General features: G+C 43.9%; 1 protein-coding gene across 1 annotated transcript in view; it reads right to left on the bottom strand.

Moving 5' to 3' along the window:
- The window catches only part of SAMD3 (sterile alpha motif domain containing 3), a 45,205-nt gene extending 38,548 nt beyond the window's left edge, over positions 1-6,657 (bottom strand). Inside the window, 3 exon segments of the mRNA XM_049695365.1 lie at positions 2,548-2,655; positions 5,545-5,725; positions 6,400-6,657. Coding sequence (XP_049551322.1) covers positions 2,548-2,655; positions 5,545-5,725; positions 6,400-6,478 — 368 coding nt within the window. The 5' untranslated portion in view covers positions 6,479-6,657.
- Positions 6,658-15,801: the final 9,144 nt, after the last annotated feature.

The following is a 15,801-nucleotide window of genomic DNA, read 5'->3' as shown; positions in this document are numbered from 1 at the left end:
AGCCCTGGACAAAGGGCAGGACCGCAGTGAAAATATTTAAAACAGGTTCCCCTGCCTTGTCCTCATCTGTCCACACATAGCTGATTGCCCAGGAGGGGACATCTGATCCACAACAGACCCCTCAGGTCCTCTTCCCCAGATGCTGAACTAAGCAACACTGAAAGGCTGAGTCTGTTGGCTGGAACGACCTGCGCTGTTTTCAGGGAGAACTTCCTCTGGAGGCAGTGTTATGGCCAGCCAGTCTGAACGGGGCAGAGCAGCCATGAGTAGTAGGATAACCCATCCTCACAGGAAGAAGCAAGGGACTGAAGCAGATGAGGAAGGCAGAAGAGAGACGGAGACAGCCATCGTGTGGATCCATGAGAGGCGGGACAGCTTCACCCCCAGCTTTCTCGCCCCAGTGCTTCTGTACCCAGGGCACTGGGTTTGCGTACATTTGTATTTCTTACGCCTATATATATATGCTAAGGCAAGGGACATGAGCTCATTTCTGGGCATGTTTAACTCTGCGGTGCTTGTGGATAGTGATGGGTAGAAGGTGGTCATATAGATTAGGAGAGACTTTATGATTAGAAGAAAGATCCCAGAGTATTGGCTCTGGTTTCCAAACCCTCTTACTTCTCTCCATTTCTAACCCAATTCTGTTTTTTTCCATGCCAGACACTATAAAGAATGAGAAATACCCTGAAGCACAGACTGTGTCTTTGATCAGCCTCGTGAAAAAAAGGGGAATAATAACCCTGCCTGGCCAGCATCGCAGGACCGTATGAGAATGGAACACCATCAGAGGGCTGAGGAAGAGAAACGACCTAGAGAACTTGTAGAAGGTGGCATCCTCATTTCCCACAGGCAGCAGCAGGGAGAGGAAATAAGTCCTCAGGCAAGTGGGATTACTGCCTGGAGGAGTGCTGTGTAGATGGCGGTACACAGTGCTTTCCAGGTGCTCCCACTGTGCTTAGCACCGAGCAGGTATTATCTGTTTTTAGGTAATGGTCCTCACAGAAGCACCATGAGGCATGCACTGTGTTCACGATTCCTGTTTTGCTGTTTGGATGCTGATTCACAGCGGTGTTAGGGCTGGACCACTGGGACGAATCATCACTCCTCCCGTCTCTGCAGGACAGTCAGAGAAGGCCCGGCTGCTTTGGACAGCTTCCTGAAGGGGTCGCTGAGGACACGTGGCTGACTCTGCACACCTGGATCCACGTCAAAGACAGCACTTGGGACCAGCAAGCAGCCATGAGTAGAAAGGAGGTGAATGAAGCCACCACTGAAATGTATTTACATCTTCTGAACCATAGTTCAGACCAGGAAGACCACGTAGGACATCGCCCTCTACCTCCTTGCTCACCACCCCAAATGGAACCAACGGCACGGAGGAAGATGGACCCTAACACTGGGACATCTTGGGCAGCTGGAGACTTTGAGCCCGGGGGTGAGAGTGCGAGGTTGAAGGTGGTGGAGAGAGAAAGAGAACAGAGAGGACGCCCAGAGCTGAAGCCCATTTGCAAGAGCTCCTGATCAAAGGTGCGGTGTTTCCTGCACTCACGGGGCCTCTGGGGGCAGGCAGCCAGGGGCTGAGGCTGCTGCCGCCTTTGGTCCCCTGAGCTCCCACACTGATGGCGGTAGATTCTGTGCTGAGGTGAGAACAGCCCATTTGGGAAACCTAGCTAGAGGCCCCTTGACTTCTCTAAATCTCAGTTTAACTCATTCACATAAAAGAGAATATTGCCCACCTTGCAGGACTTCTGCGTGGGCTAAACAAAATGATAAACTATAAAGGACCACACCCTGGCTTGACTGTTGCCTGACTATTCTTCTACGGCAGCTGACATCTCTCCTTTCAGTGACAGTACATTTAGCAAAAAGCATTTGCTCATCAGCTGCTGCAAACAATAGGTATCACGAGTGATGCATGAACTGCACAGGCCAGGTGGCTGGAAAATGCTGTATAGGCCACCATGACTCTCGGACCGTATCTTACCTACAGTCCCCCTCAGAACTTTGTCTGAGCGCTACATTTCTGGGTCTGGTTGTCTAGGTCTATAGTTTTCCTCTGTTCCAGCATAGCCCGTATATTGAAATACTACAGCCCAAAATCCCAGTGTAGGAATATGAGGAAATGTTTACCAAAGCAGTGCTTCCATCAGGAGCCGTCGAGTTAAGACACCAACTACAAAACTCAAATCCGAAACAGACTCCACAAAAGGCATATTCTATAGGACACTAGTTACTGAATAAATTCCATCTTTGTGGCTACTGCCAATCACCCTGGACAGTGTAGGGCAGAGAAATCATCTTTTTCCTTAACAACGTGTAATTGAAAGATGCATGATATCATCTCAAAACTTTACTTTTTCAATGTGAAGATCAAAAAGTTTAACTTTCATCTCTTACCAAATATCTTCATCACTTGATTTACAAAAATCCCTTCCAGAAAAACAAATAGCTTCCACTCAGAAATACATTTAAACACACGAAACCTCGTAAAAATATAGGCAAATATTATCATTTGGATTTCAAATGTTTAGAAGTTGTCAATCCCACCTCTGTTTCAGTACTCTTTGGTCAATCAGATCATTATTATGGTTTTCAACTGGATAGAAAGATGGCATCTGCTCCCCACGACTGGCTGGACTGGAGGACTGTTCATCCCTGTCACCAAGAAAGAAAAGGTGGGTCAGGGGCTATTCAACAGGAGTCACAACTACTGCTCTCACAGAGAGCAGGAGTCAGCCTGTAGAAACACTATGATCTGTGTCCACTTTTCTTTTTGTGTGTGTGTGTGTGTGTGTGTCCACTTTTAAGCTCCACTTTAGAGTCCTGACTAAGAGAACTGAAAGAGAAATCCCCTGAGGTCATCTCACTCAGTTCATACATGCCAGGAGAGAGACAATGCCAGTTCACAGTGCTGTTTTCACCAATCCATCACATTTATAAATGGTGTTACGATAATCCTTTCCTTTATGAAATAATAGTGATGACAGAATGTACTTTTATTGGTTAATATTCTTATCTCGCAAAAAAAAAAAAGAGAAAAAACTGAACTCTATGTCAGATCCTTTCTCTATTCCCTGTCATTTTGGGGGACATTTTATTATCTGTAAAATTTCATGATCTTTGAACCACACTTCACGAACACCCTCATTTTCTAAGTGATACGACTAAAGCCCTGAAAGGAAAACAACTTGCTCACCACTGCAAGCTACGCAGTAGCAGCACCAGTTGAGCTCAGTTTTCCAACTTCCAACTTTCCAACTTCCTGTCCAGTGATTTTTCTACCAGCTTCAACAAGAATGACACCGAAAAGCAACTGCAGATACTCCTACCTATTACGTATCCCTATCGTTTGCCTAAGTCTGAACAGGACGCCAAATAGCCTGTCCAGATGTGCCCTGTAAAGTTTTTTTCGAAATAACATACCAGGCGGCCATTAGCCATTAAATGAAATTTACATGCAAGTTGAAACCCGTCTGCAGTCTCTGATCTAGAATGCCATTCTATAAACCATTTAGAAGGAGGAGTCTTAAGCATCATTTATTCTACTCACTTCATTTTACAGTTAAAACTAAGAAAAGTCAAGCAAATCTCCAAGTTTAGATGAGTAGCTAATATCAGAACAGGGATTTAAAATCAAGTGTTTTAATACCTAGCTTCAGGGTTCTTTTTACTACGCCAAGTTTCCTACCTTTATTAAGCACTTCCTAAAAGGGTTTAATTAAGTAGCATATTAAATAAATAGCATATTCTCATACCTTTTTCTATTATCATGATTCCCATAGGACAATACATTTGTCAAGTGACTATATATTTGACAATAAGCAAATATAGCCAATAAACATTTTAACAAACTATAACCTATAAACCCACCTGCAATTGTGATTTTGCACCAGAAGAATTTAATTTGAATGCAAGACAACACAAACCTTAGAGTCAACTATTTACTGGGTGAAAAGCCCCCACTCGGTCCCTGGAAAACCAGTGTTCCAAGTCTTGGTTACATTTGAAAATGGCTTTCTTAACCAGGTTAACAAAGCTTAATATTTAGCAAAAGACTATTTTGGTCTGGGAGAAGGAGGAGAGGTTTTCTCAAAGACTGTGATACTCCTAAAATCAGTGTGAATTAACAGGGAGTTAAGTACTGTATTACTTTTCACAACCTACAGATGAAGCAACAGGAGTGTCAACATTTAACATAATCAATCCAAGTCAGTGGTGGAACCAGGAATGATGCCCGGGTTTCCTGGCAGACCAGTTAGTTCTCATTTACTAGAGAACATTATAAACTGATTCGCAGTGGAAACAAGGGTGTCTGTTTTCTTCCAAGCTCTGCCTAAGGCAATATCAAGATTCCAGTCAACTGAGGAGAACTTCCAGCTCAAAAGTCCAACTCATCCAAGAATGCTGGGAAATTACTTTGAGCTCTATTTGAGGTTTACACCCTCCCTTTGCTGGAAAGGAGTAAAAGCATACAATGTGCACTTCAACAAAAGTCACGTATCTTTTACATAGATATGTCAAAACAATGTTTAGAAGAAATCCTTCAAATAAATCAAGTGGTAGAACCTCCAGACCAACTGTGGACCATTCCTTCAAGTCTACCCATCCCCCTCCTTGTCCCAAATATCCAAATATTCTAGAAGTCAAATTACTTAAGCCGGGTCACTCTAACATTGTATTGCTTATAAAAGAGCAAGACAGAAATATATAGTTTGACAGATAGAACCTGAAAAACTTAAAGTAAAAACTTAAAATGAATTTCACCAAACATCATAATCTTACTTTAAAAGTTAATAATTGGTCTGCAGTAATTATTTAAACTTAGAAACCTTGCAAAAAGTCTCAAATACGGAAAAACCAAAACAGAATGCCGGAGATGATCCTGGGGCATAGAATTGCAAAGTCCAATTTTTAATTTTATAATTCCTGTTATTATTCCTTTTTATTTCAGAAGTCAGTGATAAAAAACAAACAGAAACATCACTAAGCCTCAAAGCCATCACAAATTTTTCTACATGACTTTTGTGGGATGCTATCATAGCATTCAGTACTCCAAGAATACTCTTGAGAAATTTAAAAATCCATTGCAGCAAGAGTCTTTAGCAAATTATATTATGAAGGCCTCTAGAGGAGAATATAAATTAGTTACTATAAGGAATCCTTGGCAAATAAATAAATACACAAATAGCTTTGGGAAAAGCAAAGGAGCAGAAAAAGATGCCTTTCTCAAACACTAATTTTAAGACCTAAGCTGCAGGAGTTCATTTCTGCTGGTGTTATATGTACAGTTTAACTGCTTGTTATAGAGCTTTCTATGTAGGAACTCTGGGCTTACAGGTCTTCCTTAACAAACGGAGTAAGTGTTTAAAAAACTGGTGCATTTAAAAATAAAAGTATCTTGACTCATAAAACTTTGCAAAAAGTTACACTGCACACACAATCTGCAAATGGCCACAATTTTCAAAGAGGTTTAAACCCCAGATGTCACGCTACAGCCATCAACAGGAAAGCACAGCAAAAATAAAGCCATTCCTGAACACTTACTCTGGCGGTGCTTCTGCTTGCGTGACCGGGGCTGTTTCTCCAGGGGACTTCAGTTCTTGACTCTTCTGCTTATATTTTTTAATTAAATCCATTAGAACAGCCTGGTGCCCAATTTTCTTTACTAGTTGCTGAACCATCCGATCATTAAGCGCTAGAAGAGCGGCCCCACTTACTTCTTCCTCTGGGAAAAAGAAAAAAAAATGTCTCTACCTGTCTGCTGGGTAAAGCACTGTAAAACACAGCACTCTGCGCAGGCAGAATTATCTCCGGTATTAAAAGATGCATCTAAACTTGTGCTTTGCAGTTATAAAATTATCTGTGTTTTTGACAAAAATAGAACACTAATATTGCATAATTCCAAATACATGTTTGCTCCTAAGAAAGTACCACAACCTAGAGTCACAATAAAAACTTTTTACTTCCACATTAATGCCTCCCCTCTCCCGATTCTTTCTAACAGACACTGTTTTGATAAGGAAAAAATATTTTCGGAAAAGTATTCTTCATGGTACCTACCAGGTAACATTCCGTACTTGTAAATCCAACACTACGCAAAACTGCACAAAAAAATGCACAAGCTGCATATTTAAAGACAAAAGCAGTATCAAATGCATATATCAAATATGATTTTAAGTTACTCAAGATTTATCTTATTTGAGATCTTTTTGAAATACTAGATTCTCTCGTGGATACCAGGTCAAATGCAAACTCTGCTACAGTCAGTAGAGAAATGAGTTTCCCACTGCAGCAACTCCACATCAATGTTCATATGCATTAGGAAAAAAAAAAATCAATAACACAGGACACTCAATATCTAGGCTGCTCAATTAACATTTTTGAAAGTAAACAACTCACCTTGAAACCTATGAACTAGCTCTCCTAAGTTTTTCTCCACCAACCAACTGCAGACCTGACCAACTGACCAAGTTTCCATTGCTGTAGCCTGTAAACACACCTGTAGAATAAAAACAGGAGTCTTCAGTTTTTCTTTCTGACTGTTGTTCTATTTATTTCTTTATTTTTACCAATCAGCTCTCTAATCTCAGCCCTTTCTTTGCCAGACTCTCAATACTAAGCTTCTTTAAAATTATTCTTTTCCCAATACACATTTAAAAGTTGCTAATAAAACAAACACTCTTTTTAAAGATGAGACCAATTTGAACCTATTTCCTCGTCTCATTTCTCAAATGTCTTCACCTTCTCCTACTTTTTTTCCACAGGCATCCCTCAGCTTTACTCACAGACAGCCACAGAGTCATACAATGGTACCCAATCCTGTACCATTAACACCCAAGTTTCTTCACAAAGAAAAGGAAGGTGTGAAATTCACCTCTACCAGGCTCATCAGGAAGTTGTTGACATTTACAAAAGGGGTGGGCAGGGGAGGAAGGGAGGAAGGATCAGATAAAAGCCTGACAGATACTTAGTAAACCAAGACTGGTTTAACCCCTTGCTGCTCCCCATGGAGGAGAGACAGCTCGCAGCTGCTTCTGATTGCTTTGCTTTAACAAGCTTAGGAAGTAGGAGCCAAATTCTCAGGAGAATCTGTTTCTCTCCTTCCTTTCAATAATATTCTTACATATTCTATTCAGTTCTAGAACTTTATTGAACACCATTATGATTGGTAAAATAACTAGTACAACCTAACAAGTTGATTAAAACCATTAGTCCGTAGATTCAAAATGTGAAGACAGGGCTTCCCTGGTGGCGCAGTGGTTGACAGTCCGCCTGCCGATGCAGGGGACACGGGTTCGTGCCCCGGTCCGGGAGGATCCCACATGTGGAGCGGCTGGGCCGCTGAGCCTGCGCGTCCAGAGCCTGCGCGTCCGGAGCCTGTGAAAATAGTATACAAAGATACTAGAAGTATACAAAGCAACTAGTATATGTAAGGCCAACTGGCCCGAGGCAGGGGAACGCAATCAGACTCACAGGTTGCATCAGACCGAAACTTTCCGGACCACCCAGTTCCAGAAACTGACCTGGAGACTTTCCGGACCACCCAGGTCCAGAAACTGACCTGGAGACTTTCCACCCCGCCTAGCCTTCCCGCCTTTCCGCCCAGCCTTCCCGCCTTTCGAGGGGCGGGACTAACGGTCCCAAGACTGATGCAACCGGCACCGGATATTGCCACGATACCCGAAGAGACCACCAAATAAGGAATACCCTGCGCCCTCCCAGATTCACCACACCCCTTTCCCTTCTTCCCCTATAAATTCTGCCCAAGCCCTCGCCCGGGCGCGACTTCTCTGGCCCCTTTCTCTCGGACCAGTGAACCTCGCCCGGGAGCATTCCCAAACAAAGCTTGTTTAAGCTCTCCTCCGTTTCTTGGTGCCGTTCCTTACATTTGGTGCCGAAACCCGGGAAGGGTACCAAGCCCCGCGGGTTACCGCGTGGGCCGCTCCTCCCCTCCCCCAGGAGACAACCCAGGAACCTCTACTCATCCACCCGATCCGGCAGAAAACGGGGTAAGTCCCCCTCCCTTGTTTCCTCCGACCCCCAGAATCCCTGCCCACCGGACTCCCTGTCCCTAATCGCGGCAGCGTCAGGGACTTCTCCGTCCTCTCTCCGGGCCTCGGGCAACTGTGGAGACGTCCCAATCGCCTAACCGCTCTCCGACCCGCCGGGCCTCGGGTGATTGTGGAGACGTTCCAATCGCCTGACCGCCCTCCGACCCGCCGTGAATTGGAGACTGAGACCAGGGACGCCTCTCTCGCTCTCCATTCACTCAGAGACAGACTGGGAGTCATGGGAACCTCACAATCGAAACCAAATCCTAAGACGCCCCTGGGGTGTCTCCTAGCCAATTTTACAGCCCTCGGTTTCTCCCAAGATCTCCGTCGCCGACGGCTCATATTCTATTCCACTGAGGCCTGGCCACGGTATCCTCTAGACAATCAATCCAAATGGCCTCCTGAAGGGACTTTCGATTTTAACATCCTCCGTGATCTAGATAATTACTGCCGCAGGACGGGCAAATGGTTCGAGGTCCCCTATGTCCAGGCCTTCTGGCATTTACGCTCCCGCCCTTCCCTCTGCGTCCATTGTTCCACTTCCCAGATCCTTCTTGCCAAACAGACATCTCCTACATCCAAGCTCCTAGTTTCCTTTGACGATGACCCCTCTCCACTAGCCGACCCACCCGAATCTCTCGCCTCTCCCCCCTCCAGAGCTCCTCTCCAACCTCCACCCTACACTGAAGCGGTCACTCCTCCTCCCGAACCCGCTCCAGCCCCTCCCACCGCTCCCCCGCCTCCCTCAACGGTTTCTCCTCCCACACCCCTTGCTTCTCCAATTAGTGCACATACACGCTCTCACGACTCCCAAGATCCAAATCTCCTCTGCCCTCCGAGGGAGGTAGCAGGAGCGGAAGGATTAGTTAGAGTTCATGTTCCCTTTTCCCTCCAAGATCTCTCTGATATAGAAAAGCGATTAGGCTCCTTTTCTGCCGACTCTTCCCGCTACATCAAAGAATTTCGCTCTCTCTCTCAAACTTACGATCTAACCTGGCACGATATCTTTGTGATCCTATCTTCTACTCTGACCCCTGACGAGAGGGAAAGAATTCAAACTGCTGCCCGAAACCATGCAGATCAGGTTCACCTTACTGACAACTCCATGTCTGTCGGAGCGACTGCCGTACCTGGCACCGATCCAGGCTGGACTTACCAAGATGGCCGTCGTAAACGCGACCTCATGATCCAATGCCTCCTGGCTGGCATGCAGGCTGCCGCTCATAAGGTAGTCAGTTTTGAAAAACTAAAAGAGATAACCCAAGAACCTAACGAAAATCCAGCTATCTTTCTCAATCGCCTTACAGAGGCCTTAACTCTTTACACCCGGCTGGATCCCGACACCCCGGCGGGGGCAGCAGTCCTAGCCACCCATTTTATCACCCAATCAGCCCCGGACATCCGAAAGAAATTAAAAGGGGCAGAAGACGGCCCTCAAACCCCTATTCGAGATCTGGTAAAGATGGCCTTTAAAGTCTATAATGGCCGTGAGGATTTGGCAGAATCCAGCCGACAGGCTCGGATGCACCAAAAGGTGGCCCTCCAGACCCAAGCTCTTGTAGCCGCCCTAAGGCCGTACATCTCCCATGGATCACAGCATCCGCGGGATCCGCAAAAGGCAACCCCGCCAGGGCCCTGCTTCAAATGCGGAAAAGAAGGCCACTGGGCTAGCCAATGTCCCAGTCCCCAACCTCCTTCTAAGGCCTGTCCCAGCTGCGGGCTAACGGGCCACTGGAAGAGTGACTGCCCTACGACTGGCCCTCCCTCAGCGTCTCCACGCTGGGGGCAGGCCGACCCAACGGCATTACCACTCGAACTGCTGGGATTGGCTGACGACTGACGGTGCCCGGACTCGAAGACCGCCATCGCCCTCGCCGAGCCCAGGGTAACGCTACGGGTAGCCGGTAAGTCCATCTCATTTCTGGTGGACACGGGGGCTGCCTATTCGGTCCTGCCTACCTATTCCGGGCCAGTTTCTCCTTCCCAGATCTCGGTCATGGGTATTGATGGCAAACCATCCTTCCCACTCCAGACCGGTCCACTCCCATGTCATATCAAAGGACTCCCTTTTACTCATTCCTTCTTAGTCATACCATCCTGCCCAGTTCCCTTGCTAGGCCAAGATGTCCTTTTCCACTTAGGGGCCTCTCTCCAGCTGGATAGACTTGACCCTAAGGTCCCCTCCTCCCAACTCCTGCTTCCTCTTCTCGGCCTGTCTCTAGAACCCTCCCCCTCCTATCCCCCTCTTCCAATCACACCGAACCCAATCAATCCCCAAGTCTGGGATACTTCTAAGCCCATAATAGCAACACACCATTCCCCCGTCCTCATCCACCTAAAGGACCCCTCACCTCTCCTTCCGCCGTTTGACAGGCCTTTCTCACCCTCCGTAACACTGATATCTTCTCCTCCCCTTCTCTGCCCAACCCAAACCGACCTTTTCACCTTTTCGTGGATGGACGGGCCGGAATAGCCACTGGACTCCTTGCCCAGCCTGTAGGGCCTTCCTACCGCCCCGTGGCTTACCTCTCCAAACAGCTAGACCCAGCCATTCGGGGATGGCAACCATGCCTTTGGGCCCTAGCAGCGGCAGCCGAACTGACCAACACTCAACTGACTCTGGCCCACGCACTGACCGTGTTTTCCTCCGGTGGAAAGGCCACAAGTCTCTCTCCCTCCACCAGCTGGTCGACCTTCCAGGCCACAAGTCTCTCTCCCTCTTGGGCCCCTCCCGCATCCAGGAGTTCCACCTACTGTTCACTGAAAACCCTGCTATCTCCCTCGACCTCTTCCCCCGCCTAAACCCGGCCTCCCTCTTGCCTATCTCCGATATCGGGACCTCCCCTTCCCACTCCTGCCCACAAGTCGTAGAGGCCCTCCGCCCGCCGAGAGAGGGACTCTTTGACATCTCTCAAACCCGGACCGCACCCTCTTCGTAGCATGCTTGCTCCCTGTTTTCTTAGGTTCCTTCGCAGGCGCATGGAGGAAGTCTTGGGTGGCCACAAACCAAATGCTCCTCGGCCCTTACACCTTGCTTCCTACAGAACCCCCCACTGGTCTCCCTTAAGCCTCGGACCTCTGGTCGCCCGACTCCCCTTTCGACACCCCCATTCAGCAAGAAGTAGCCAGAAATCAGAACGCCGCCCCATTACACCAAAGATGTCGGGATGTAAGGCCAACTGGCCCGAGGCAGGGGAACGCAATCAGACTCACAGGTTGCATCAGACCGAAACTTTCCGGACCACCCCGTTCCAGAAACTGACCTGGAGACTTTCCGGATCACCCAGGTCCAGGAACTGACCTGGGGACTTTCCACCCGGCCCAGCCTTCCCGCCTTTCGAGGGGCGGGACTAACGGTCCCAAGACTGATGCAACCGGCACCAGATATTGCCATGATACCCGAAGAGACCACCAAATAATGAATAACCTGCGACCTCCCGGATTCACCACACCCCTTTCCCTTCTTCCCCTATAAATTCTGCCCAAACCCTCGCCCGGGCGCGACTTCTCTGGCCCCTTTCTCTCGGACCAGTGAAGCTCGCCCGGGAGCGTTCCCAAATAAAGCTTGTTTAAGCTCTCCTCAGTTCCTTGGTGCCGTTCCTTACAGTATATATTTGCAAGATATATTCTTTAACTATGCACTTATGTTTGTATGCCCCTATTCGTCTCTACCACTTAGAAAGCTTAAAACAATATGCCAATTACAATAATTTTTCTAATTTCCCTTAGGTAGCTCATCCCTGTGTTTTACAGTTCAATCCAAATGACTTTCAGTGGACTGGGGAGAAACTGAAAAAACTTAAAACATTTAAATCTTTTTAACATTACTTTCAATTTCATCTTTCAAACTAAATGATATAGATTTACTTGTACAGTAAGATACTAACTCTCCCATAAAGACAGAGGGAAAAGCTACTCTTAGAGAAATGGAATCATAAGGAAAGCTAAAAACACTTATTAAATCATATATTTAAATTTTATTGCTAGAAGTTCTCAAATATTGTATTTTTCACTTTTGTGTGTTTGAATGTCACAATTTCCAACAGTTAGAATGGTGGAAAGGGAGAACCTGTTTACCTTTCATTCTTGACAATCTGAAAAAACAGACTTCAAAAATCATTTCCTAAAAAAAAAAAATTTCCTAAAAAACAAGGACACTTCAAAGTAATAAGACACATTCTCATAAGTATTCACAAACACTAAGTTGCAAAATTGAGAACAGGGTTAAATGTAGACAAACGTCACCCCAAATTACAGCAGTGGTTTAATTTGCTACGACAGTAGCCTCAACACTCCTCCCCTAGGCTAAGCAGCAAGAGCAGGGTGTGAAAAGTCATTATTTGCGAGACTCTGGTGTAAATTAAAAATCACACTTTCCTGTCACACTTCTGGCTTCCTTGCAAAGAGTGGGACTTAGAAAAAAAATAGAAGAGGGAGAACAAAAAAACAACAATTTTCTAAACTTCAAGATTAAAAGGTATGCAGAGCAGAAGATACTACCCTACAGCCATCGATGGATGAAAGGAAATTTGAAAATGAATCCTTGGAAACCTTTTGGATTTTTTAATTCCCAGATTTCTACAAAATCTACTTCTGGGTAAAACAAAACAGTTATCAAATTATAACCTCATACAAAATAATAAAAATAAGTATAGTATAACCCATTTGTTTTTCTGAATATTGCATAAAATAAAATATCACGGCCTAGGCAATGTAACATCTTTAAGTACCAACATTAAAACTTCCTCTCACATAAATAATGGATGTATTATTTATGATCTTATACATCATAAAGGAATAAAAGATGCAAATGTGGAAAATTGTATCCAGCAGCTTTACTGCGTATCAAGCAGTTTCAGAAACATCTGAAGATTTTGAAATGTGAGGGCAAGTATGATCACTAAATATTTTAAGACACAATAATAAAAAAAGAATAAAGATAATTAATAATAGTATTCTGTTGGGATACTCCAGCCAAACCAGTCTTATTATTATTTTTATTTTTTTATTTTTATTTTTTTGCGGTATGCGGGCCTCTCACTGTTGTGGCCTCTCCCGTTGCGGAGCACAGGCTCCGGACTCGCAGGCTCAGCGGCCTTGGCTCACAGGCCCAGCCGCTCCGCGGCATGTGGGATCTTCCCGGACCGGGGCACAAACCCGTGTACCCTGCATCAGCAGGCGGACTCTCAACCACTGTGCCACCAGGGAAGCCCCAGTATTATTATTTGATTAAATTATATTTCAATTAAATAAATTGGTATTAAATATTAAAGGATCTCATCTAATTAAAGCCAGGAGAGGCAAGACTTTACCTAAAGCAACCTGAATGTGGGCAAGTCTTATTTAATAAGTTTGTTAAAACTCCAAAGGAAGATGATAATGCAAACTGTTGTGGATGTGGTTTATAATCTTCAAGAGCAATGTAACATAAAACAACATCAGCCACAAATAAACACTTTTTAAGAAAATGTAAAAATATTTTGTCTCTTTCCTTTTTGTTTGCACTTTTATTTTCCCAGAGTTCAAAAGCTGAGACAAAACAAAAAGATCTTTAAAAGCGCTAACTCTCTTGGATCAATTCATCGTCCTGCTCTGGGAAAGGACATCTCCTGCCATGGCTGTACTTGAAGGAACCAGACACCTAGCAAAAATCAGGTACCGTTGGTGAAAAAGAAGGAAAATCGAGGGACAAAAATAGGGATGTGGCTGTCGCATGGAACGATGTCCAGACAGTTCTGTTGGGTAGCAGCCTTGCTTTGACATGAAGCAATATCATTGAACTCCACTGGAGCATAACATCTCATCTGCTTTGGGCAGTTGTTCATTCCAACTATCACCAGACCAGGAGGAATGAAAACTGGAATAGTCAACTAGAATACCTTGCATACCTTAGTCATCAAAAGGTTTACTGCCTAGATAGCTCAGAGCTAGGTGAATGGTGATACACCAAAGAAGTTAGAAGCCTTACCAAGAAGATAAGACATGTACATAAGCAGAATATAAACATAGAGTCAATTATAATGGGTGCTGTAAATAACTCTAGGGGCTGAATTTTCCCACTCTCCTGGAAAGGAATGCATCTTGATTTGGAATCTGAACAAAAGATACAGTTTAGGTAGTGAAAGAGCCAGAAGAAATGGGATCAATAGAATGAACTACAGGTAAAAGATCAGAAATAAGCAAGTTATGTTTTGGGACCTGAAAATGGACCACACTGCAGAGAATGGTGAGCACATGGCAGAGAATGGTGAGTAGGGAGTGACAGCAGAGAGGGTCAGAAAGATTGCTGGAGAGCTTGGAATACTGAGTTCAGAGTTTATAGATATACTTAAGCTTTGAGAAAAAAGTCATTGAGCTGATCATATACACCATGTTTTAGAAAGATTATTTATGCAGCTGAGCCAGATAAATTACAGGAAAGGGTGTTCTTTCTTGAAGTAAATTGCATATGAGAAGGAACAGTTTAACTTTTACTAAACATTCCCATATGGACCAATTTTTCTTCATTTTAGAAAGATAGATATTTATATTAGTCTTTCCAAAAAATTTGGAAGTAAAAGTTTTAATTTTTTTCATACATCGTGGGCAAAAAGAGTGAGATGTACAAAGCTAGCTGATACCAAGCAAGTGAAACACACCAAAAGGAACTGTCAGTATACATTAAGCTAAGCCACATGAAATTGACATTTTTGTACATACAAGAGTCTAAGATCAGTAATTTCTTATAGTTGAACTTATTGATTGAATCTTGATTTTCTGAAAACTACTAATCTTGGTTGGTTCCTTTTGTTCAGCAAATCTTATCAGAGGTCTCTGTAATTCACACCACCTCCAAAATTTGAGGGAGAGGAGAAGTGGGGAGCACAATAATAGTCATTTATATTTTTTTGTTTTTACACTTATAAAGAAAATAAACAGCAATCTATCTGAGAGGTTTAATTAAATTAATGAACAAAAATAACAATGAATCAGAGTTTCAGGTCTTTTGGGACTTTTGAGTCACAAACACCCAGGTCTTTTGGCTTTTGAGTCAGACTTCTCTGGCATCCTTGCTTCTTCCTAGTTGACTGTCAAAGCTCATGGATCAGCAACATGAACTACATCCTCTGGGTTCTTGCCAGAGAGGGTAACTGTGAGCTGTGCTGTCAATTTTATCAAAACCTGAATCTGTAACTGAGAAAAGTCTTCTAGAATTAATCTATAAATTCCAATTAATATTTAAATGTGTTTATATCCTGTTACTTACTATAGTAGTGGTACTGGATAAATAGAAAGAGCTAGAAATGCCTGGCAAAAGGACTTGCACTCCCAGATGTTCAAAAGTATAAAATTATAATAAATATAAAAGCATGCTATTGGAGCAAAAGAGGACAGATTATTGAAACAGAATAGAAACCTGAAAACAGAAATATATGGAAGTATTAAGATGTTTTCTCAAGTTGGTGGTGAAAGAAGGGATCATTCAACAAATTTTGTTGGGACACTACCTTATATCACCTATAAAATAAATTACTTGGATGAGTTAAATAATTAAATATGAAAAATTAAATTTAAAAATTAAATGAATCTGAAATAAGTTTATAAAATAAAAATAAAAGATTGATATATTTGACCACAAAAAATGAAAAAGTGTATATATACATATGTCATATAAAATTGTAGAGGCTATAATAATTCCTTAAAACCAACAAAAAGATAAATATACCAATAGAAAAATAGGAACAGGCAATTCATGAACAAAATTTTA

This window comes from Orcinus orca, chromosome 12, assembly GCF_937001465.1.
Source record: "Orcinus orca chromosome 12, mOrcOrc1.1, whole genome shotgun sequence".
Lineage (NCBI taxonomy): Eukaryota > Metazoa > Chordata > Mammalia > Artiodactyla > Delphinidae > Orcinus > Orcinus orca.
Note: the sequence above shows the minus strand (reverse complement) of the source record. Positions and strands in the feature narration are given on the sequence as shown.